General features: G+C 43.1%; 1 protein-coding gene across 7 annotated transcripts in view; it reads right to left on the bottom strand.

Annotated features, from left to right (window-relative positions):
- Positions 1–23,967, bottom strand: part of STAT3 (signal transducer and activator of transcription 3) — a 378,615-nt gene that overhangs the window by 109,373 nt on the left and 245,275 nt on the right. For all 7 annotated transcript variants that reach the window (XM_086924116.1, XM_086924122.1, XM_086924118.1 and 4 more), the window contains 5 exons: positions 22,675–22,758; positions 20,280–20,378; positions 19,851–19,986; positions 4,552–4,604; positions 4,346–4,440 (listed from right to left, as the gene is read on the bottom strand). In XM_086924116.1, coding sequence (XP_086780242.1) covers positions 4,346–4,440; positions 4,552–4,604; positions 19,851–19,986; positions 20,280–20,378; positions 22,675–22,758 — 467 coding nt within the window. The remainder of the gene's footprint in view (positions 1–4,345; positions 4,441–4,551; positions 4,605–19,850; positions 19,987–20,279; positions 20,379–22,674; positions 22,759–23,967) is intronic.

Below are 23,967 nucleotides of genomic sequence, written 5' to 3'. Positions count from 1 at the left end.
GGCTCCTCACCCACGCACACAAGGCCCTCTACGACCGGGGCCCCAAGTACCTCAACAACCGCCTGACCTTCTACGCGCCCACCCGCCAGCTACGATCAACCTGCCTCGCCCTTGCCGCCGTACCACGCATCCGCAGAGCCACCGCCGGGGGAAGATCCTTCTCCTACCTGGCAGCCAAGACATGGAACTCTCTTCCGATCCACCTCCGGCTGACCCAGGATCATCTCTCCTTCAGGAAGCTCCTCAAAACCTGGCTCTTCGAGCAGTAGCGGACCCCTCTCCCCCAGCGCCTTGAGACCCTTTCGGGTGAGTAGCGCGCTATACAAATGTCCATGATTGATCGATTGATTGATTGATCTTCTTGAGCGCTCTAAACAGTAGTGATATTGGCGATAAGGCATACAGGAGGCCTAGGCTGCACTCGAGATGAAAAGCGTTCCAGAGCGAGTGCCGCCTTGGAAACTTCAGTCCGCAAAACTGCTGACATTGCGCGTTCTCTGCAGAGGCAAACAGATGAAATCAAGACTCTTTCACCTTCTGAAAGAGACTTTACGCCAACTCTGGATGTAGACGCTATTCTTGATCCACTAGGCATCGATGGCTGAGTTTGACCGCCATGGAATTCAGGGAGCCTGCCAGGTGTTGAACCACCAGGGATATGCCCTTGCCAGAGAACTTGGGCCTCTTGACAAAGGATCCATGACCCCACCCAGTTTGTTGCAGTACCACATGGCAGTGGCGTTGTCTGTGAACACGTGAACCAGTTTTCCCTTCACGGAAGGAAGAAAAGCTTGCAATGCCAAGCAAACTCCAGAAAGTTGAGGTGGAGTCCAGACACCAGAGTCCTCTGATCTCCACCTCTCCCAGATGGCCGCCCCATCCAAGGAGTGACGCATCTTTCACTACTGTGGGATCTGGTTGGGGAAGGGAAAGGGGTCTGCCTCTGACACAATCATGGTTTGTCATCCACCACTGCAGGTCTTGTGCACTTCTCTCCGAGATCTGGACCATGTCAGAGAGATTCCCTTGATGCTGCACCCACTGGAACTTCAGGTTGCACTGTAGAAACCTTGCATGTGTCACTAGCAGGATGTAGGAGGCCATGAAGACAAGCAGGTCAGTGTCAGTCTCACTGAAATCCAGGATAGAGGTTGAAACAATAGTATCGTAGCCTGAATATCCTGGACTCGCTGCTTGGGAGGATAGGCCCGAAACTGCACTGCGTGTGTCCAGACCAGCTCAGATGAAAGGGAGCATCTGAAAGTGATTCAGGTGTGACTTCGGCACATCGATAGTGAAACCCAGCGAAAGCAGGAAGTTCACCGTAGTCTGGAGGTGGGAGAGGACAGTCTGGGGCGAGCTCGTCTTCAACAGGCAGTCGTCGAGATAGGGGAAGACTGGCACCCCTGATCTGTGTAGATGAGCTGCTACTACCGCTATCACCTTGGTGAACACCGAGGGGCGCTGGTAAGGCTAAAGAGAAGCACTGTGAACTGAAAGTGCTCGTGGCCTACTGTGAACCGCAGGTAAAGCCGATGGGCAGGGAGGGCAAGAATGTGAAAATAACGTCCTGCAAGTCTAACGCTGCCATCCAGTCTCCGGGCTCCAGGGCACACTGAACCTGAGCCAGAGTAAGCCTTTTGTACTTCTCTTTTTTGAGGAAGTAGTTGAGGGCTCGTAGATCTAGAACAGGATGAAAGCCCTGGTCCTTTTTCAGGACCAGAAAGTAGAGGGAATAACAACCACAACCTGCTTCAGGCACCGGAAAGGTCTCTATGGCTCCCTTGCCAAGACAGTCCTGACTTCCTCCTGAAGCAAGTTCAGGTGGTCCTCCATCAGCTGGTCGTAAGTTGGAGGCATAGACGAAGGGGTTCTCTCGAAGGGGAGGGAGTAGCCCTTTTGGACTATCTGAAGAACACATCTGCCCAATGTGATATTTTGCCAGTAGTGGAGGTGATGGCTGATCCTGACACCAACTGGCCGCCCATGATCTTGAAAGGCCAAACTAGGAAGGTTTGGAGGCTGAAGGGGGAGAATTGGACTGACACACAGAGTCGAAAAGAGCCACGCCCACGGCTGCACCAGAGGTTGTAATCTTGCGTGGTCTTGTGGCTAGGATATGGCTGGTGGGGCTGAAAGGCTCTGCGTGGCCACAGAAGGATCAAAAAGCAGATGGGAGAGAGGTGGTCACGGAGAGGCCCAAAGACTTGGTCGTAGCCATGAGTCCTTAAAGTGCTCCAGGGCCACGTCTGCATGGTCTGGGAAAAGATTGGTACCATCAAAGGACATGTCCATAAAGGAAGCCTGGACAGCTCCAGAAAAGCCATAAGTTCTCATCCAGGCTTGGCGTTGAACAGCCACTGTCTATGACATCACTCTGCCCAGCAAGTCGGTGTTGTCAAGCCCACAACAAATGGTGAACTTTGCCACAATTCTCCTGTCTGATACTGCTCAGGAGAAAATGGCCAGGACTCCTTGGGGACCTGAGGCAGCACTTCCGCTACAGTTTTTCACAAAAAGCGGGCGTAATGGCCCAATAGGCATGGAGTGTTCCCCGACAACAATGCAAGGCTGACGGAAGAAAAAGGCTTCTTGCTCTAACTATCCAGTCTTTTGGATTCCCTGTCCTGGGGTGCGGAAGGGAATGCACATTGTGAGGTAGGGGCTTGGACCACCAATCTCTCAGGGGTAGGGTGGATGATGAGAAATTTTGGGTCACCCCGTCCAGGGTGAGCACAGTGGGCGATCGTCCTACTCACAGGAGCCCCTGTGCTGGGCTTGGACCAGGTTCCCAAAAGGATATCAGTTAATGCATCGTTGAAAGGCAGGAGGGGTTTCGAGGAGGAGACACACAGCTGCAAAACCTCTGTCAAGAAGTTAATCTTGACTTCCATTGAAGGGAGCTCAAGGTCCAGGACCTCAGCTGCCCTTCTTATCACCATAGCATATGAAGCACCCTCCTCCATATACACGGTAGGGGATGAAAGCAGGCCAGAATCTGGAGATGTATCCAGTCCACTGGCACCACCAGATTCCTCGTACCAATCTATTTCATGCCCAGACTCGTTTTGTAAAGGATCTAGAGAAGCCTCCCAAACTTCATCCATTCTTAGCCCTTCAGAATAAGGCTGAGGAAGTGACCTAGGACCTAAAGGTTCTGTCAGCATGCGCTCATCCGATTCCGGGTCATCAAGGATAAAATGGGGCTGGCGGCGCCGGAGTAAGGAGTCTAGGGGTGGGGACCAGTGCTGGAAAAGGTCGCAGTGGCACAACCGGCACCAGTCCCTATCCACCACTGGATCCATTTGGGGGCATTGGCACCGGAGCCGCCAGCATGGAACCCGATGGAGCCCCCTCTCTGCCTTCAGTGCCCGAAGGTGTGCCGGTACGGTCAGTTTGCCCAAATATGAGGCACAAGGCATCACAGAACTCTAAATGGTGGGCGTGGTTGCTCCTGGAAATGCTGGGAAGTGTAGAGCTGACCTAGGCACAGGTTCCGCAGAACAATGCCTAGAGCATTGAGACGTCTCTGTCATGCCGTCCTACAGACGAGTTAGAAATTGAAGCACGCTTCGACTTCTTGTTTTTCTTATGCCACTTACCTGACCAACCAGATGGCTTCCAGTGGGAGGACAAGGCCTTAGGATTCCCGGAGCAGAGCCTAGACTTTCCTCTCGACCGGGACCTCCGGGGTAAAAGGTGTAGAGCCGAGCGCAGGGCCACAAGAAACTTTAAGGACTGCTCCCTCAAAGCCTTCTGAGCCACGGCCCGACAATCTGAGCACGACTTCAAGTCGTGGTCACGCTCCAGGCACCAGAGACTAAGTGTGGATATGTCACTGAAGTTATGCGATGGCAGGCATCACAATTTGAATCCATAAGTCTTCTTGAACATTGTGAAAAAACCTACACATCAAAAATGTCGAAGAAATCCAGTCAAAAAGTGACAAGGTAGCTCTCTTCACAGACCTGCGGTAGCTGGCACAGAAAGAAAAAGCACTGAAAGAGAACATGGTCATTGGCGCTTACATGCAGCTATGCGCATCACTTCTGGAGCGGAATAGAATTGACGCAGAGTCACAAGCCCACCCTACCGACACAATGGCGCATTGCTTTTGAGTTTTCCAGAACCAGTCTTGCACCTGGGGATATTCACAAGATGAGGAATCTGTGCTTACAAGTATGTATCAGAAAATGATCCATTTTGCGATCCTCTTATTATTGTACTAGGAACATGTTTTACACGTTGTGCCAACAACAATGTTGCTTACCATTAGTTTAAGTGTAGTTACTACAAGCTGCTTACAGCAGTCTTTTAGCAGTACTAATGATTCAACAAATCTTACCCTTCATTCCACAGTGCCAGGATGTACTTCTTCACAAGGTCAATAATATTATCTAGCCAGACCCAGAAGGAAAAGCCCTTGCCAGCCATATTCTCCTGTGAAAAATACAAATATAATCAGACAACTGAATCTCCATCGCAAAAGAAATTCAGTATTTTTCTGTTGTGATATACAATATCATTTTACACACGGATTAGCCATCTTACTTTGCAGAACTTGGCCCACGTTATTTGACATCCTGAGTAGTTGACACCAGGCCCTATAGAGAACAAGAAATGTAATTTTAATAATCCATATATATTGACACAATTATGATAAAAATGTATATGGGGTCCTGAGACTGGCTATATATGCAGGGACCATGGTCAAACTCCACAAGAGACTGCAACGAATACAGAACGCCTCCTCATTCCTCATCCTCGACATACCCCGCCACACCCACATCACGGCCCACCTGAAAGAACTGCACTGGCTCCCAGTCAATAAGAGGATCACCTTCAAGCTCCTCACCCATGCCCACAAAGCACTACACAACGCCGGACCAGCATACCTCAACAAATGTCTCACCTTCTGTACCCCGAACCGCCAGCTTCACTCCACCGCCCTCGACACCGTCCCACGCATCCGCAGGACCTCCACCGGAGGTAGATCCTTCTCCTACCTCGCTGCCAAGACATGGAACACCCTCCCCACACAGCTGTGACAGGCCCAGGACCTGCTGACCTTCAGGAGACTTCTCAAGACCTGGCTGTTTGAGCAGTAGCTGCACCCCCACCCTTTCTCAGCGCCTTGAGACCCTCACGGGTGATTAGTGCGCTCTACAAATTACTGATTGATTGATATCATTTTATCTTTCCTCATTATCAGGGAGATGGGTTTTAGAGAAGAGTTACTTCCCTTTAAATATAGTTCTCCAGTGAACAGTATCTTTCATGGACTACCAGTGGTCATATTTTTACAGAACAAAACTAAATGCAATTAGAGTATCATTTTATGGGAAGAATGCAACTCACACCGACACTGAAATATTGTGGTACAGGTAACTTTTTTCGACCTCATGTAAGATATTCAAATGATTCAATGAAGCCTGCTAAGCTGTATAATAGTGAAATATTAGAACATAGCTCTCCTTAACAAACGAGATTCCAGAAATTCACAAGTCCAACTCTGATCTGCCATTTTTGATGTACTTAAAGGTGCAACATGAATTCATATCACCAATTTGTATGTGTATGCTAAAAGGTTGCCAGACCAGGGTTACCATGACCTGATTTGCTGGGGAGAGGTCCTCCTGTTTGCTGCCTCTAAGCGATAAGCCTGCCATTAAGCACTGACTTATTTTCGACCCTCTTCACATGACCAATGGAAACAAACAGCTAATTTCAATTCCAGAATGACTTGGCTCAGACAACCATGAAAAAGCATCTACTATTCACCCGGAGGAAACTTTAATATGAGAAGCTGAATTTGAAGATCTTCTGGTGCAGACGCAAATCCACAGGGGCTCTGCAGATCAAGTTTGGATTTTATTTTAGTACCAACTTGTCTGGTGGCTTCTGTGGACTAAAAACATCCATTCCAGGGATCTGGAAGGTGCAAATCCCAGCATTTCATCCCTTCGTGGTCCATAAAATGAGTACCTTTGAGCTGGTAGCAATAAAGAGTATGTTATTTACACTGTAAGCATCTACTCATAGCGTGTTATGCTGCAGATTTACATGCTATGCACTCTCTTGCCATGTATCGTTGGGCCCTGACCTGCAAATTTTTTTTCTCGTGGAAGTCTTTATGGTTGACGTCTTGCGTTGTATCTCCTCCTCCTCTTGGAGACATTGCACATGTTCAACTGCTCCTTTGGTAGACTAATGTTTTCCCCTGCCATACAGGAGGTGAGGATATGGTCTGCTAAATTAACGTTTGATGTTGAACTTGCTAAAATTATTGTAAATTTATGTTACCGTCTAATATATGCTGGAGAGGAGGGATGGTGCATGTCAATCTGCACCACTACACGCTACGAAAAGATGCTTACAGGTTAAGTAACATACTTCATTCGTAGCATGTGTTGGCTGCAGAACACCTGTTATGTATAGACTGCAAAGCACTCCGCTTGCAGTGGCTTTAGGCATCAGATGGAGCATTTGCTTGAAATAATGTGCATAGAATTGTGTGTCCACTAATGCCTGTTGTCTGGCATGCACAACCACACACTAGTGTTTGGTAAAATGTGTGGGTTTTTCCATGTTGGTGCATTACACATATCTGTGAGTGGTATATTCCCCAGAAATGTCACTGATGTTGCCTTTTTTCTTGTTGAATGAGCTCTTGGCATTGTAGGTAGTGTTCGTTTTGCTTTGATGTAGCAGATTTGTATACATTTGACTATCCATCTTGCAATTCCAGATTTTGAAATGGGATTAACTTTCCTTGGGTTTGAGAAAGCTACAAATTGTTGTTGCGGTTTTCTAAATGTGTTTGTTCTTTCCATATAGTACACAAGAGCGTGTTTTACATCTAGTGTATCTAACACCCTTTCAACAACTGTTTTTGAATTTGGGAAGAAAACTGGCAAATCTAATGCTTGATTTAGGTAAAAGGTGATATAACTTTTAGCAGAAACTTTGGGCTTGTGCTTAGGGGAACCTTGTCTCACAAATTTTGAAGTAAGGTTCCTCAATTGTGAGAGCATGTATTTCGTTGACTCCTCTTAGCAATGCAATGGTAACAAGGCATGGCGCTTTTCATGTTAAGAACTGTATTTTGCATTTATACATTGGTTCAAATGGTGTTGACATTAGACGTGTTAAAATGGTATAGGAGGTGTACATGGTGGAATGATTCCATTAAATCCCTCGATGAAAACCTTTATGACAGGTATACTAAAACAAATTGTTTTTTGCTTTGTAGATTGCTGTGATTGCTGCCAAATGCAGGTGTATGGATGTGTACTTTAAATATGCTTTTTGAATGTGTAGCAAGTAACATACTAGCTTGATCCTACTCCAATTTACATCCTGAAATCAGTCCTGCCCATTATCGCCACACCAGTCATCAATCTGATCAACTCCTCGATCAAAGCAGGCACAGTCCCACGGGACTGGAAAATGGCCATGGTTAAACCATTGTTAAAAAAAAAACCTGGACCCTGGAGACCTATCCAACTACCGCCCCATCTCCCTTCTGCCGGGTATCAGTAAACTGGCAGAAAGATTTGTAAATCGCCAACTGTCTTCATTTCTGGTAGCATTTAATCTACTCCATCCTTCTCAAACATGCTTCCGCCCTGGGCAAGGGACAGAGACGGCACTTCTAAAGTTGGTTGAAGAGTCTAGGAGGATCCTGGACACAGGTGGCAATGTGGCCATTATCCTCCTAGACCTCAGCACCGCCTTTGATACGGTAAATCACTGTATCCTTTTAGACCGTCTTAACAAAATCTGAGTCTCGGCAAAAGCCCTCTCATGGCTTGAATCTTTCCTTCAGGAAAGGTATTTTAAGGTATTTGAAGGGGATTGCCATTCATCGCCGATATCCTTGCAGTGTGGTGTTCCACAAGGCGCTTCCCTCAGCCCCACACTTTTTAATGTGTATATGTCCCCCTTAGCTGAGATAGTGGCCCCCTACGGAATTGAACTAATCAGCTATGCTGATGACACGCAGCTCGTGGTCTCTCTGAACCAGGCAGATCTGTCCCACACGAGTTTGAGTGACTGTCTTGAGGAGGTAGCAAAGTGGATGGGCCAGTCTCAGCTCAAACTTAACCACGAGAAGACCGAACTGATGTTACTGGGCAGGAAGGCATCATTCAATTCCCCCACTTTATGGCCCCCTTCTATGGGCGCTGGTCCTACCCCAAGAAACGTGATCAAGAGTTTAGGATTCTGGTTAGACTAGGATCTCTTGTTTAAAGTACAAGCCAGGAAAACTGCGGCCACCTGTTTTGGCCTGTTAAAATCCATACGCAAAATCCTGCCTCAACTGCCTGATAGAGCCAAAAAGATCCTAGTTCAAGACTTAATTTTATCTAGGCTTGACTATGGTAACGCGCTCCATCTGGGAGCCCCGGCCTCTGTGATCTGCAAACTCCAGGTAGTTCAAAATTCAGCAGCTAGACTGCTCACGAGCACCAACCACCGCTCCTCAGCCAAACCAGCGCTAAGATCACTCCATTGGTTACCGATAAAAGAACGCATACACTTTAAGGCCCTTTGTATTGCCCATAAAAATCTCCAAGGTAAAAGTCCCCTGATCCTTACTAACCTGATTAAACCATACAAAATGCCCAGGAACCTGCGTTCCAATGATCTCAATCTGGCAGAAGTCCACAGAATCAATAAGGCTCGCTCTGGTGGTCGCCTTTTCTCTTACAATACTTCAAAGTTATGGAACTCTCTGCCCCTCTCCATTCGTCAGGAACCCAATCTCCTCACATTTCGCAAGAAAATAAAAACATGGCTTTTTCCCGGAAACTAACTAAATAATTTGATCCCATCTTTCATTCTCAGACCTCCTGTCGCCGCGGTTCCAAGCGCTGGGATGCTTCCGGGTAGCCATGCGCTATAAAAGAACTATTTTCATTTCATTTCATGCATAGTTAGTAAGGGTATATGTTGTATGTTGTTTGTTGGATGAAATTGTAAATACCTGAATTCTATGACCTCAGTAACCAGTTTGCAAGATTGAGTTGTACATTGGAGTGCCTGACTCTGTCCCCACTGCGAGTGAGAAGATTTAGAATATTGGGAAGCTTCTCGTGCGACACTAGAGAGAGCTTCAGCAATGTTGTGTACCAAGGTTGACGTACCCATGTTGGAGCTATTAGTATCAAAGTTAGTGAAGTCGGCCTGAGTTTCCTGACCACATAAGGAATGAGTGGGAGAGGCAGAAAGGCGTAAGCAAGTATTCCTAACCAGTTCATCCATAGTGAATTGTCCTTGGATTCTGGGAGTGGGCGCCCGAATGCGAAGCTTTGGTATTTTACATTTTCTATGATGGCGAAGAGATCGATTGTCAGTGTTGCCCACTGTTGAAAATATGTTTTTAGGATTTGATTGTGGACTCTCCAACTTGTTCTTGCGTTCAGATTAGTAGGTCCACTAGTGAGTAGTCCATTCCTTGTATATATTGTGCCAAGAGGTGGACTTTGTGGTTGTTGGTCCATTTCCATATGACTTGTGCTAGCTGAGATTGCTGCAGTGAGTGGATCCTTCCTGGTTTCTGAATGAAAAACATTGTGGTCATATTGCCGGTTCTTGAAAGGATATTCTTCCTTGTTATGTTGGGTAAGAATGTTTTGAGCGCCTTCAAGAAGGAGGGAGGTCTCCTTCTGGTACCCTACAATGTTGGAGGAGACTGATGGCGAATTCCAATTGGCCAATAACTTTGGGGAAGCTTCTTTTTAGCCCTAGACGTCACTAATCTTTGGTTGGATTGTTTTAAAACACTGTGGAATATTGTAAAACCAGCTTGACTACGTCGCAACCATCTCTTTACATTGCATAGGGCATATTATTCACCGCAGAGGCTCTCTAAATTCTCACGAGGCTCACCGGTATATTGTATGAGATGTGGAAAAAACGCGGCTTTGGATCTGCATATGTTTTTTGAGTGTCCAACTTTGTCCCCTTTTTGGGGATCGGTAAGCCGATTTTTGTAAACTTCTCTTGATCGACAAATCATGCTAAATTCAACACACATAATCTTTGGATTAGTAAATGGAGTCTTAGGCCCAGCTAAAAATCTTCTGTTTTATTCTATCTTGCTGGCTAGAAGAGAAATTTGCAGAAAGTGGAAAGACTCTTCACCACCAACTGTACAGGAATGGCAAACATCGCTATTACAAGGCCCTAAATTAGATTTAGCAAGGCCGGGAAACAAGAATAATAGAGCCTTTTGGCACCTGTTGAATTGGGGTTAACTCCTAGAGTCTCTGGCGTTTTTTTTTTTTACCCCCCTGTCCGATGATTACGCTGCCTTGGCCCTTGTTTGAGTTTTAACAGGTGGCGTTCTGTGTGTGGGCAAATATTTAGCTCAGCAGCTTACCCGTTTTTGGTTATTGCTTGTATGTCGAATGGGTTTCTGCGACACAACTACCGGCACGGCCTAGCTTGATCTAGAGCTTTGTCACTCAGATGTCTGAGTTGGTGTGTCGCGCCCAGGTAGACGTTAACTGCTTAACCTGGGTAGTAAATGAGGACAAAAAAAAGAAAAAAAAAAGAATGCTTTGAGCGCCATTGAACAGCTAACGGCACCAGTACATTGATGTGAAATGTCTGGTGTTGTGGAGACCAACGTCTCTGTATCGCAATGTCCTACATATGAGAACCCCAATCCATTAGTGATGCAACGGTTGTGACTGTCACCTGTGGAATTGGGTTCCGGAAGGCACTTCCTATTTGTGTGTTCCATCATCGTAGAGCCTGATGGATGTTGGGTGAAACCAACATTAGTTCCTCCATGTTGCCCCTCGCTTGTGACCATTGTGATGCTAGGTACTCCTGTAGGGGTCTCATATGTAAAAGGAAGTAAAAGGAAATAATGGCTCTATATAACTGGTGGAGGGTTACAATATTTCCGTCAGAATGTTTACTTTATTAGGACAAAAATAAAATCCATTCCAAGGTCTTCAGAACAACTTTCGTGAAAGAGAAGACCTCCTACAAGACAAGTGTTCTGGAGTCGTATCTAGGCCACTAGCATTTTGTAAATTAAAATAAAGGTCAGCATCAGAACTCTAAAGACGAAGCACGTGATCAGCTTCCACGTCATGAATCAGGGGATTGTAAGCAGGCTACTCACCCATGAGGGTCTCAAGGAGCTGTGTGTGTGCGTGTGTGTGTGTGGGGGGGGGGGGGGGGGGGGAGGCAGTCAGCAGGTCCGTTTAGCAGAAGAGCCATCACCCTCGATGCATCTGTAGGACGCATCCTCAAAGACATTAGTATTTGATTAAAATACCTCCCCATAATAAAACGAAACCTTGGACCCGGAGGACAGATCACAAGGTGGTTCAATGCTGAAGTTAGCTTTGAATTTTGCCTTGCCAAATGGACAATACTTTCTCCTATTAGGTCCATAATCAGTGCTGGAGCCAACTGGTAGGGTGGCATCACTACCAACTTCGGGACTTTGAGTCCTCACTACGACGAGTGAGGACCCAAACAAACATGGGACAGGGCTTGATCAGTTACAACTTCACCGTAGGGGCTGGCACTTTAGCCTGTAGAGACGCTGTGTCTGGCTGCGTCAGGATTAGAGTCCACTTAGGGTTCTTACTGCAGGCCTTAGCCAAAAAATAATTGTCCACCCGCTGTGTTCAACTTGGGGTGCAAGAAATCGCAAGAGTACGAGGCAGCAGCATTGTTTCATGACAACATTCACGTAATACCGTTTTGTGGGACTTTGAATTGGACATCTCTCACAGGCACCAACTTCAGGACATGAAGCCAGAGGCATTTTGAGTAGATATTTGATCTAGTTGCCATGCCATCGAAAGCAGAGAATTTCATCTGTGAGGCACCAAGAGAGCTCTCAGTTAGATACAGAAAATAAGATTTCTGGCACCGAATATACCCCAGGGATGTGACATAAAATCGGAGTTGCAGCTGGAGATACGTGGTACCACATGGATGGCGCTGGAGAGTCACTGCGGAGGAAAAAAGTACTCCGGACCAGTTTGATGCCTGTAAGAAGTATTCCTATAGTGAAGGAATTGTTGGAAGAACTCTCCATCAGAAAGCCCAGGCTCTGTCGGACTATGGTCTTCAATAGAAACGCCAGAATTAAGTGGGGACAAAGCACTATCCGAAAGCAGTGCTATACCACGTTAATGGCAGATTGTTTTTAGCATTTGTCTAATGCACAATGACTGCCGAATCAGTGTCCAACCTTTACTTTACCCCATAATTTAGTCTGCTTTTAAGTTGTCAGCACCTTTGTTTTACAAAATTATTGAATTACACAATCAAGTGGTTTAAAGGTTCAAGAAAAAGAATGTAATGTAAGTATCATTCATAAAACTTAACTGTAAAGCAATTATGTTAACTTGCTTTTGTTTGATTTAGTGTGACTACTACCTTCATTAATTGAAAAACAATTTAATTAAGGGACAGGATTAGAGTTGCACACTGTCATGTATTATCTTCTTGGTATTTACGTTGGCACAGGTCAATAAAACGTAATATTTATAGTTATGGTAGGGGTTAAAAAAAATATGTGCTGAAAGATGGTTGAATATTATGAATAAATGTGCTTAGTTACGTTTAAAAGGTAGTGTTAGGGTCAAAATATGGTTTAGAACCATTTGAATATAGTGTTAAGTTAAGAATAATGTAATTCAATTCAAGCTTAAATAATTTGATGTACATGGTATAAATTTAATGAATATCATTAGGATCCACATAGGGTTTATTATTTTTCAATAGATTAAAAATAAAATCAGTTGGAGTCGGTATTCATTTACACTGTGAAACTGATTAAATGTGTTTAATTTAATTTAGGGTAGGGGTTAGTCACACAATAAGAGGACTTATTGAAATGATTACATAGCTCATTTTTAATTTAGAGTTAGGATATGCATTTGTCTTAATAAATAATAAACTACACATAAGATTAAGAAATCGGTGAGCATTATAATAAAGTTAGAGTGAAGCAGAGGGACAAAGCATTTCTATAATATGAGTTGGTGGGTAAAGTAAGGGGTGAATGGCAGAACAGTGGCGGTAATAAAGTAGTTTGAGTAAGTACAATAGCATCTAACCACAAACACATTTCCAAAGAGAATAAATTCTTGCAGTCCACATAATATATGAAATAAGCTTCTTTGTCAGTTTGGAAACTAAACCTATTAGAAGCACTCAAACAATTATACAAAAATGCAGTACTTCAAAGACAGGTTGTCAGGAAGAACGCAAACTGATCTCAACTGACAGAATGAAAGACTTGAACTTAAGAATACACCAAAGATATATCAACCAACCCTCTTGACTGTTGACGGTTTCTAAAGTCCTGATTGTGGCACATGGCAAATTAATTTTCAACATGGTAAAAAAAAATATAATAATATTAGGGATTATCTTCTTTTCTTACACTTAAAAATGCAGAGAGGTAGAGCAACTGCCCTTCAGGATGCAAAGGGAAAAACGAAGTGAAGATATCTCAGCAAGGGGGGCGTGGCTTGAGCGCCGCACAAGATGGCGGCTTGACTGCGGAGCTCCGGGCATCGAGCGCCGACACCAGCGGCTTTCTCCTCTCCTGCTGCACCTTTCTAGACGCCGACTTCATTTTCATACGTCGGAGCATGAGGTGAGCAGACTGATACCGCCTGCGACCCTCTGCTCCGTTTGAATGCATTTTCTCCGTGACTGACGCGGCGCGCTTTCCAGCGGCCACCATTTTCTTTCAACTCTGCCGCGTCTCCGGACTCTGTCAGCGGAGAACCTGCGCCACGGTGCGGTGCTTTCCCTGTGAAACGCGCTTAATGCAGCAATGATGAAATACGCAATGTTCCTGTTCCTTATTAGCTGATTCTTCCTGTTGGTGTTTTTTCAGCCTTTGGTACCTCCTTTTCCTCACGCTTTCTTCACGCTAATGCTGTTTTCATCATTTGGGCGCCGCTCTTCAATGAAATTCACCGAACAGGATACCATTTGTTTCTGGCTACCCTCAACAATTTCTATCTGTTCCTCCACATGATGCAGACGGTTTCCCTTCTCATGTTCACCATATGCAGTGTAATTCCAGCTATGTGTGCACCTTTATTTTATTGATGTCTTTTGTGTGACGCATTTTTCTTTCATCTGCGTACACGGTCCTGACATCACGGTGTTGAGCTCTACCTTCCACAACACCGCTATTTTGTCAGTTTGAAGGGCGCCGTCTTCACACAACTTATATTTACGGAGTCTACAGGAACATTATTACCATATATGGGGAAACTGCGCACTCTCAAGCTCACGGCTTCCAAAACCAAACTGCCTCTTTCCTCTGACTCTGACTCAACGTCGCACGTCATGGAGGACACTATTCCTTCTAAAGCGGATATCACTCGTGGGGCAATACCTAAGGCTACTGTCACCAGTAAACTTCCACAACCTGGCTCCACGAAACGTCACAAGAAAGATCCTCCATCTCCAGGTTCTGAGACATCATCCGCATCCATGGATCTCATTCTTGAAGAACTCCGCGCACTTAAACCTTTTATGGCTGAAACTACTAAAACACTGCAATTTCTTCATGATAAATGGTCCACTCTCGAATCCAGAGTCCTGTTAGTGGAACAATCAACGGAGGCTCTACAATCTTCTTGTTCTAGAATTTCTACATTGGAGAAGGATGTCTCTCTCTTAAGACGACAGACAGAAGAGTTGGAAAATAGAAATCGTTGCAATAACCTACGCCTTTATAATCTTCCAGAGCTCACAGAAGGGTCCAATCCAACCTCCTTCTTCCAAACCTTTTTACCGAAAATTTTAGATCTTCCATCTTCTGTCACTCTGAACATTCAACGTGCTCATAGACTGGGTCCGAGAGTTTCCTCCAAACCACGCGGAGTCATCATGCTCTTCCTACAATATACCGATTTACTTCAGGTACTTTCGGCAGCCAAAGCAAAGAAACAGATTATCTGGGAAGGTCACCGTCTGTATCTATCTCAAGATGTAGCCAAAGTGACAGCTGACCGCAGGAAACAATTTCTTGATCTACGACCACGATTGCGGGACCTTGGTGCCAGATTCGGTCTCCTACATCCTTGCCTCTTCAAGGTTACGTATAAAGAAAAGACAACGACTTTTGAAGACCCACGAGTCCTTGAAGAATTCCTCCGTCACCATGAAACCATCAACATGGACACTGCAAGACCAGTTTAATAATTCATATGTTTTCCTGATTGATTAATTATTTATCCTTTTGTTTCCCTACTGTGCCTAGTATCGACTTCCCTTGTTTACTTTGTTATAATGTTGCGTAGTTCCTATATTTGGCGTTCTTATGTACTCCTAACTTCTTTTTTGTCTCATCACAGATTCTCTCCTTCTGTTCCCCATCCCGGTGTAGTTTTCTGCTCCCTTCAATTGATCCTAAGCTGGTTCCTCCGGTGTTCGATGACGTGAGTTTCTGTTGTTGATGTCGTCCTCTTCTGGCGTCGTCACCCCCCAGTTCTCATTTGTATTTGTTGTTATGTCTCTTCTCTTGCTTTGTTCTCTTATCTTCTTTTATACTCTTTTCTCTCTCTCATATTTTTCTTACTCTCACCTTTTCTCTCTATCTCTCTCATACATCTGTTCTTGCAATCTTACTACTTCTCTCAACACTTCTCAACTACCTTTCTATTCCACTTTATCTTTTCTCTTATATCATTCTCATGCTAATGTACATTCCGAGTAGTCACCTGGAATGTTAAGGGGTTAAATAACCCCATTAAACGTCAACGAGTTTTAACGCATTTAACCAGACTTAAAGCAGATGTAGCCCTCCTTCAAGAATCCCACCTTACAGATTCAGAGGCTACTAAACTTAAACGATGTTGGGTGGGTCATGTTCTCTATTCACCTGCCGTAGGTAAGAAAAATGGTACAGTTATACTCTGTCATAAAAAGTTAAATGTTTCAATTGTATCTCAAGAGTACGACGATGATGGTCGTTGGGTAATTGTTAATCTTCTTATAGATAAAATACCTCTAGTTATTTTCAATGTTTATGCCCCAACTGGTGTTGATAAACTGTTCTGGCCTGCTATTTCGGACAAACTTGTTACCCTCAATGACCAATACGTTATTCTTGGCGGTGACTGTAACCAAGTTTATGACCCCTTTATTGATAGAAATTCAAAAGTTAAATTTGTTCCTTCCAAGATGCACACCCAGTTTATCTCCTCTATACAGAATAATGCATTAGTTGACATTTGGAGGCTTTGTCACCCTGACCTCAGAGAATACTCTTTTTACTCCCCTACACATCACTCCCAATCACGTATTGATTACCTTTTTCTTAGCAAACCATTGGCTCAACTTGCCATTCATTCAGATATAGGCTCCATCCTAATTTCAGACCATGCTCCCGTTTTTGTAGATATTGATCTTATTCCCTACTCCCCTCATTCAGGCCGTTGGAGATTTAATAATTCTTTACTTCTTGATTCTAAGTTTTGCACCCAATTTAAGCAATTTTCCACTGAATTTTTTACACATAACCATCTTCCTGAATCCCCCTTTGTTATGATTTGGGACTCGTTTAAGGCAGCTGCACGAGGTTTTATCATTAATTTTGTTTCCCAAAAGAAAAAACAATCAATCTCTAAGTCAACTCAACTCTTGGATAAAATTAAGAAATTGGAATATGCATACTATAACTCAAATTCTGAATCTTCTTTACGTGAATTAATCGCAGCCAAATTTGACTTCAATAAATTCACCACCAACGCCGCCTCTAACTCTCTTCTAAAATGCAATTCCCGCTACTACGGCGGACAAAACAAGATGGGCAAGCTCCTGGCCAATTACCTTAAGATACGTAAAGAACGTACAAAAATTGACTCCTTGCAAAACCCAAATGGAGTATCTTTCTTTAAAGATAAAGACATACTTGCTCAATTTGTTTCCTTTTACCAAAATCTCTACACCCCAGAATCTATTCCCGACCCTCAAGATCTTCTTTCATATTTTCAAAACATCCCTCCTCCAGAAGCTTCCCATCTTGACTTTCACTCATTAGACTTGGACATTAGCCAATCGGAAATTTCTCATGCAATTTCTATTCTTCGTCGAGGTAAAGCCCCAGGGCCCGATGGTTTTACCATTGAATTCTATAATCACTTCTCCTCCCTTCTTCTCCCAAAATTGCATTCCCTATTCCAATCTTTTGCGGCCTCCGGATCCTCTCAAGGAACTTTCCAAGAAGCATCGATTTGTTTAATACCTAAACCAGATAAAGATCATACCCTTTGTAAGAACTATCGCCCCATATCACTAGTAAACACTGATTATAAAATTTTCGCCAAAATTATAGCTCTCCGACTAGATCCCTTATTACCAGAACTTATAGGTCCTGAACAATCCGGTTTCGTTAAGGGTCGCCTATCATCAGATAATTCTCGTGTCTTCTTTAATATTTTGAGTAAAGCTCCATCCCTTTCCTCCCCCCTTGCTGCTATCTCCCTTGACGCTGAAAAAGCATTCGACAGAATTGGTTGGGACTTTATGTTCCAAGCTCTCCATTGGTTTGGCTTCCCCCCTAAATTCATATCTCTAATTTCTCTACTATACTCTAGCCCCCATGCTTCAATCTTTGCAAATGGTATGATTTCCGATTACTTTCCTCTCCAAAGAGGGGTTCGTCAAGGATGCCCACTATCTCCTTTATTGTTTATTATAGCCTTAGAACCCTTTTTAACTAAGATTAGACTTGATGACACGATTACTGGTTTCCAATATGGTACTCACCAACAAGCTAAACTATCTGTATACGCTGATGACATTTTATTTTATTGCTCAAATCCTCAAACAACTCTCCCTTCCTTCCTTCGTCAAGTTTCTTCTTTCTCTACCGTCTCAGGGTATCGTCTTAACATAGATAAATGTGAAATCTTACCTTTAAACCCCTTATGCCAAAAACATCTCTTTGACTCTTCTGGTTTTTCCTGGCAGCCCATAAAGATTAAATACTTAGGTATCTGGTTTGCCCCCCGTATTCCAGACACTCTTAAATTTAATTTCGAATCTCTTTCTAACAAAATCAATACATCAATAACACGTTGGAATCCTCTATTCCTTTCTTGGTGGGGTCGACTAGATTCCATCAAAATGATGTTAGCACCCCTAGTCCTCTATTCTGTTTCCATGATTCCCATCCGTATTCCAGATCATTACTTCAAATCGATAGACTCCCTTCTATTAAAATTTTTATGGAAAGGCAAAAAATCTCGGATTGCACTCTCCTCCCTGAAAAAAGACAAATCCCTTGGTGGTGTCAAGTTCCCCCACTTTAAGTCATATCATAACGCATTTTCATTAAAACAATTTATGAAATGGCTCTCTTCAGATCTTCCTCGCATTCCTCCACTATGGCTCACATTGGAATCTTCTCTTCTGCATCCTTACGATTTTCGAGAAGTCCTATCCTTTACCTCTAAGGTGTCATCCATATGTTCCCCCATCATTTCTCACTCTTGCTCTCTTCTTCGTCCATACTTAATATCCACCTACCCATCTGCTTCCTCCACCCACGCTCAACCTATCTGGCATAATAAATTCCTCAAAATTCGCAACCGTTCCTTATATTGGAAATCCTGGCATTCCCTTGGTCTAAAATGGATCTCACAACTTCTCTCGGATAATCAGCCTCTTTCTTTCCAAGATCTTCAAACTCAATTCTCGTTACCTGCCTCATCCCGTAAACAATATCTATCGATACTTCCATCCCTTACTCAATATCTTTCTTCACTCCCAACCTCTAACTCTGTCCCTACCACACATCTGTCGATTTCTAATGCTATTGATCAATCTCTTTCTGCGTCATTTATTTATAAATCTCTACAATCCTCTGCTGATCGTTCAAAATCTAAGGTTGAGTTGGCTTGGGAAGAAGATCTCTCTCACACATGGTCCATTATTTTATGGGACAAAATCTGGTCCAAGATTCACAGTACATCCAGAGCTGCAAATACCACACAAACCTTATTCTTTATTTATAATCGCATATTATTCACTCCATTGCTCCTGTCCTCCTTTTCCCCAGACACTCCATCTACTTGTTGGTCCTGCACATCCCTTTCAGCTGATTTGAAACACATGCTATTTGAATGTCCCCCTATATTACGTTTCTGGCACTTAGTTTGGTCCCAGCTACAAAAAAATTTCAAATTTACGGTTTCATTCTCCATTTCACACATTTTCTTAGGTTCCCTATCTCCCACCTTTGTTGAGTCCAGCTCCAGCCACAAATTACTTGACTTATGCATAGCCATTGCTTTCCACCATATCACATCGCATTGGAAACAAGCTAAGGATGTTTCTTTTACTGCATGGTGGAATGCAGTTTGCTTTAATCACCGACTTGACACTAACTTTGTCCCTCCTATCTCCTTAGCAATCAAACGTGATCTCTTATGGCTTCCCCTCACTGACTATCTATCCTCAGTTGCTAAACCTCCTCCACCACTTCCAATACGTACGGTTGAAGTTTGTAAACCTCCATAAATGCATTACCTTAATTTATTCGATTACCATATTATTATTTATAGCTAATGTTTTATCATATTTTTTAATCTGTTTTCATATTTTAAGATATCTCCTCATCCTCCTATGTTCCTCATACTCATTACCTGTTTTTTTTCATATTTTATGCTTCAGTTTCCTAAATGTAATTCGCTAATATGTAAGATTACTCTCATTTTCTCATAACTCTTGATTGTTTCTTCATTTTCTGTCTTTGTTTCTTTATATTTCAATAAACTTCAAACTTAAAAAAAAAAAAAGATATCTCAGCAATCGCTCAAATGTTGAACACTTACCCAAAAGCTTTTCAGCCAACGTAGTTAACTGCTCAATGCTAAGGCCGCGCTTGGTGGTTGAAGAAAACTGCCAGCTTAATACCTCAGCCACTTGATCCCAGGTTCCAATAGGTGGCTTTGTAAAAAAGTTAACATTCTGCATAAAAAACAAAAAAAGAAAATAGCTCATTCAAACAGTTATGAAATCCAAGCAGGTTGCACAAAACATACACTGGAGACCATTGCTTTGCAACTAACTAACAACTGATTAACTATTTCAAACAATTTTAACTGTTAGAAAACTACTGACATGTAATGATAATATACAATTTTAAAGCAAATTCACAAAACTTTCTCCATGACACAAACACAAAAAACACGAAGAAAGACTTCTTCCAGGTGCAATGTTTCTTGTCTGCCATGAGACCCAGGTGTAAAAGAAGACTATACCTTGGGGTTGTTTGTCAACATATTGTACCACAGAATTGAGGCCCAGGCATTCGGCATCTGACAGATATTGGAAATCACCACAACTGGTAGAGAATGAGTCTGCAATAAAATGACAACAATGTTACAGTGGTATCTCAACATACAGTTCCTGTAATTCATTCAAAAACCATAGAAAAGTTTGATACCTCAAAGGAGGTGGTAACTCATTTGCAAAAATGAATCTGTCCCCACAGGCAGCGTCTCTGTTTGGAATTTTGATTGGCAGCCTCAGGGGAAGTAGAGTGGTCAATGGGTCCACTATCCTGACACTCAATGTCTTCCCAAAAGGAAAATATATGTTTTTAAGCAGTGCCTATTGCTTTAGATGGTCTGCTATTCCTTGCAGGCCATCATACCCGTCTTGCTAGTCAATCGCTGGGGGTAGCTCATAGCTACACGTCTAACAATTAATTATTAAGCAGGTCATTCTGTAACTTCCTGTACCTAATCATTTTGCAACAGGACATATTAGTACATAGGTTACATTGCAATAGGACAGGCAGGTGGCAAACAGTCTATATGAAATTTGCATTCACTAACTGTGACATGCCATAATGTACACCACACCTTACATTACATGTTATGGAAAGGCTGACATCATCTGTATGAGTCAATAGTCATATATAGAGAATGTATTTAGTCTTTCTTCATAGTAAACTGTAAATGTTAGGAATTATTTGAATGTATTTAGTACATAACCACAACTCACTATGAGCTGAAAGCATCTGTACTGGAAGTCAATAGGTTTCTCAGCCTGGGGTTCAATAGTAGTAGCATCCAGAGGACAGCATGCATAAACGTCAAAGCAAACATACATTGTACAGCAGAAGGAAACACAAAAGAGGCTGTGTTACGGTGCAGGAAAAAGAGGGGGAAAAGGCGCTCAATGCTCAAGGGCCAGGATCAGGAGCTGGAAGCAAGAACACACAAAACTGCCAAAGCAGGGCAAGACAGGACCAGTAGTTCTGCTAGAACCCTTAAGGGGGCAGGGTCACATGCATACCTGGCCATTCTTCTCATTTCCTTACATTCTCCCAATGAAAAGGTGCCTTTTAGGCTGTTTTTAGCCTATCAAAACTGTATTAGGGTCATTTACGTCAACAGATTAGCCTTCGTTTTACAAATTAAAAATATAAAAACGTTCTGTTAAGATAGATGACCCATATAAGAGTACTTGCACACAAAGGCCCTCCAAGAGAAGGTATTTTGTCTTGTAAAACTGCTCTGGAACAGGGAGAGGACTACTCAATGTAGATGTCTTGAAGAAAGGCTCCCGTGATGGAGGAGTGTTGTTTTGAGAAGCTGAAGTTGTACTTATTAAAATCAGGAAGAAACAACATTCCTCACACTATGAAGGTGGAAATCTGAAAAACGTTTAACGTATCACCAAAAGTGCACGTTTGCGGCGTGACAGAAGCTGCGCTGAGTTAGGTTATGCTGAATCGGTTCGGGTTTTACGCTAACAAATATTAGTGGACTGGTACAGTCGAATGCAAAAGCACAGTAACTCCGAAGGTTGGTGTGCTTACAGCAAATAACAGAGGCAACGGATATACTTAATCTAAGGGCGAACAAATCGAGAGGAGAAAGACAAGTAGGCGGCACTTTTACGCTGAGTTTGACAAATAGTCTATGAACTGGAGAGATGCATCAACACTGGCACTAAACTATAGCACACAAGTATTACAGTCAGACGCAATCCCAGGGTAACACATTACCGCAGGTAAAAGAAATGTGTGTAGTATTAACTGTCTCATAATTTTAAAATGTGTGTGCCAATGAATAATAATGATATGCAGCAGAAACATACAATAACAAGCACTGGTAAAGCTAATAGATCAGACTTGCAATTTGAGCCCTGATTAAAATAATTAAATAAAGCCCGGCGCGGTGAAAATCAAAACAGAAATACCTTGTTTTCTATATACAATGCATTGATGATATAAAGAATACACGTGGTAAATTCATTGAGATGTAAAATAGTCACTCAAGCACTGCAATACAAGCAACCTATAGGAGCTGGTATGATGCAGTAAAAAGCTAATAGCATGAGGTGAGAGAGAGAGGTAATGTTCTGGGAGGAGTTGACGCTAATTTTTCGCTGTCAAGCAAGACAAAAAAAGAAAAAAAATCTACAGAAAGAGAAGTATCTCCCAGGCAGTGTCTTCACTTTTCAAGTCCTTATGCAATTTCACAAATTTGGGCCTGTACTTTTATTTTTGCCGCATGAACACTACACTTTGACATAAGGCCACTTAAAACCCGTAATATACACATTTATAAAAGCGAAACCCAAAAGTAAGAAATGTATTATATTCAATGTCTTGTGGAACAAATGAACCCTCTCAGTACCAACCTCTAGATCGATTTTCAGGCCCTGGTGGTACACCTCGGTCTCGAACGTGATCAGATGAAGCTCTTCAGTGACAATGAGAGACGCCTGCAAGAGAAGTTGGCATTCTTTATTGTAATGATGGTTGCAATATAAGCTGTGTCATTTCTTTTCTTAAGTGACTATTCTGGTGCTGGACTAATACAGAGTTATTTGCAGCAGATAAGCATCACACAATCCCCCTCAGACAAATAATGTTGAAAAGGTCATTACTGAGAATGACCCATTTGCTGTCATGGATTTAAAATCCTGCTTTAGCCTTTACGCAACAGAAAACTGCAGGGTAACAAACTTTTTGCATCTCTGTAAAACTGGTGTAGTGTGCCATTCTTGACTCCCAACAGCCAAGAACTGCATGTACAGACAAGGAGGACATTAATTGAAAATGCTGCTATGAACCCCAAAGTGAATGAGAAGCCAAGGTTTGATAATATGCCTGACGTGGAAATAGATGGTGCCTGAGATACTTTTTGGGAAACACGGGAAAGGATCTAGTCACCCTTAATACTCCTCAATTGGGCTATATAGCAGCTTTCTAACTCTTCTTGCCTATGCTCAGGGGCGTAACGGGTTGAATGTGTCCTCGTCCCAGATTTTAATGAAAGAAAAGATACCTTTTTGAAAAAAGAATGTAACCGTTTTTGGTGATGTCTATTTCCTTTGATGCAACAATGTTTTAACTCTGCTTCGTTATTCTATCTTCTTGGGTAATTTTCCTGCATATAAAATGTTTTCTTTATGTTGGACTCATTCACGTGAGCTTCTCGTCATGTCTTGCATGAACCCCAAAGCTAATTTACAAGTTCTAAAGCATCATTTGAGGCATCGGATGCACATAAACGGTCGTTCAACAACAAGGCTGGTAGGGCAAAGAAAAAGCAGCAGGAAAAAGGCTCTCTGAAACTTCATTGCTTCTTTCTTTCATACTCCCATAGAACAACCGAAGACCTACACAAAGTGGATCTGGAAATCCTCCCTGCACAGGTCCAGGAGTCTGAAGACGCATCTGTGAAAATACGTTCTCATCATCATGAGACTTCTTCCCCAGTCATGTGATAACTCTTTGAGAGACCAAATCCCAGCATAATATTTCACTTTCTATACCTTTAACTGCTATATTCCAGGACCTCAAGCGGCCAACCTCTGTCTCGCAGCTTAAATACAGACCCATTTTGATGTGGGGCTCTGTTGTCTCACTTCCCCTTCCTGATGATGTGCTCAGTGTGAGCTACGTAGTGAGTTGGTCAGAGAGCCACA

This window comes from Lissotriton vulgaris, chromosome 5, assembly GCF_964263255.1.
Source record: "Lissotriton vulgaris chromosome 5, aLisVul1.2, whole genome shotgun sequence".
Classification (NCBI taxonomy): domain Eukaryota; kingdom Metazoa; phylum Chordata; class Amphibia; order Caudata; family Salamandridae; genus Lissotriton; species Lissotriton vulgaris.
The sequence above is the reverse complement of the archived record's forward strand: the minus strand, read 5'-3'. Positions and strand labels throughout refer to the sequence as shown.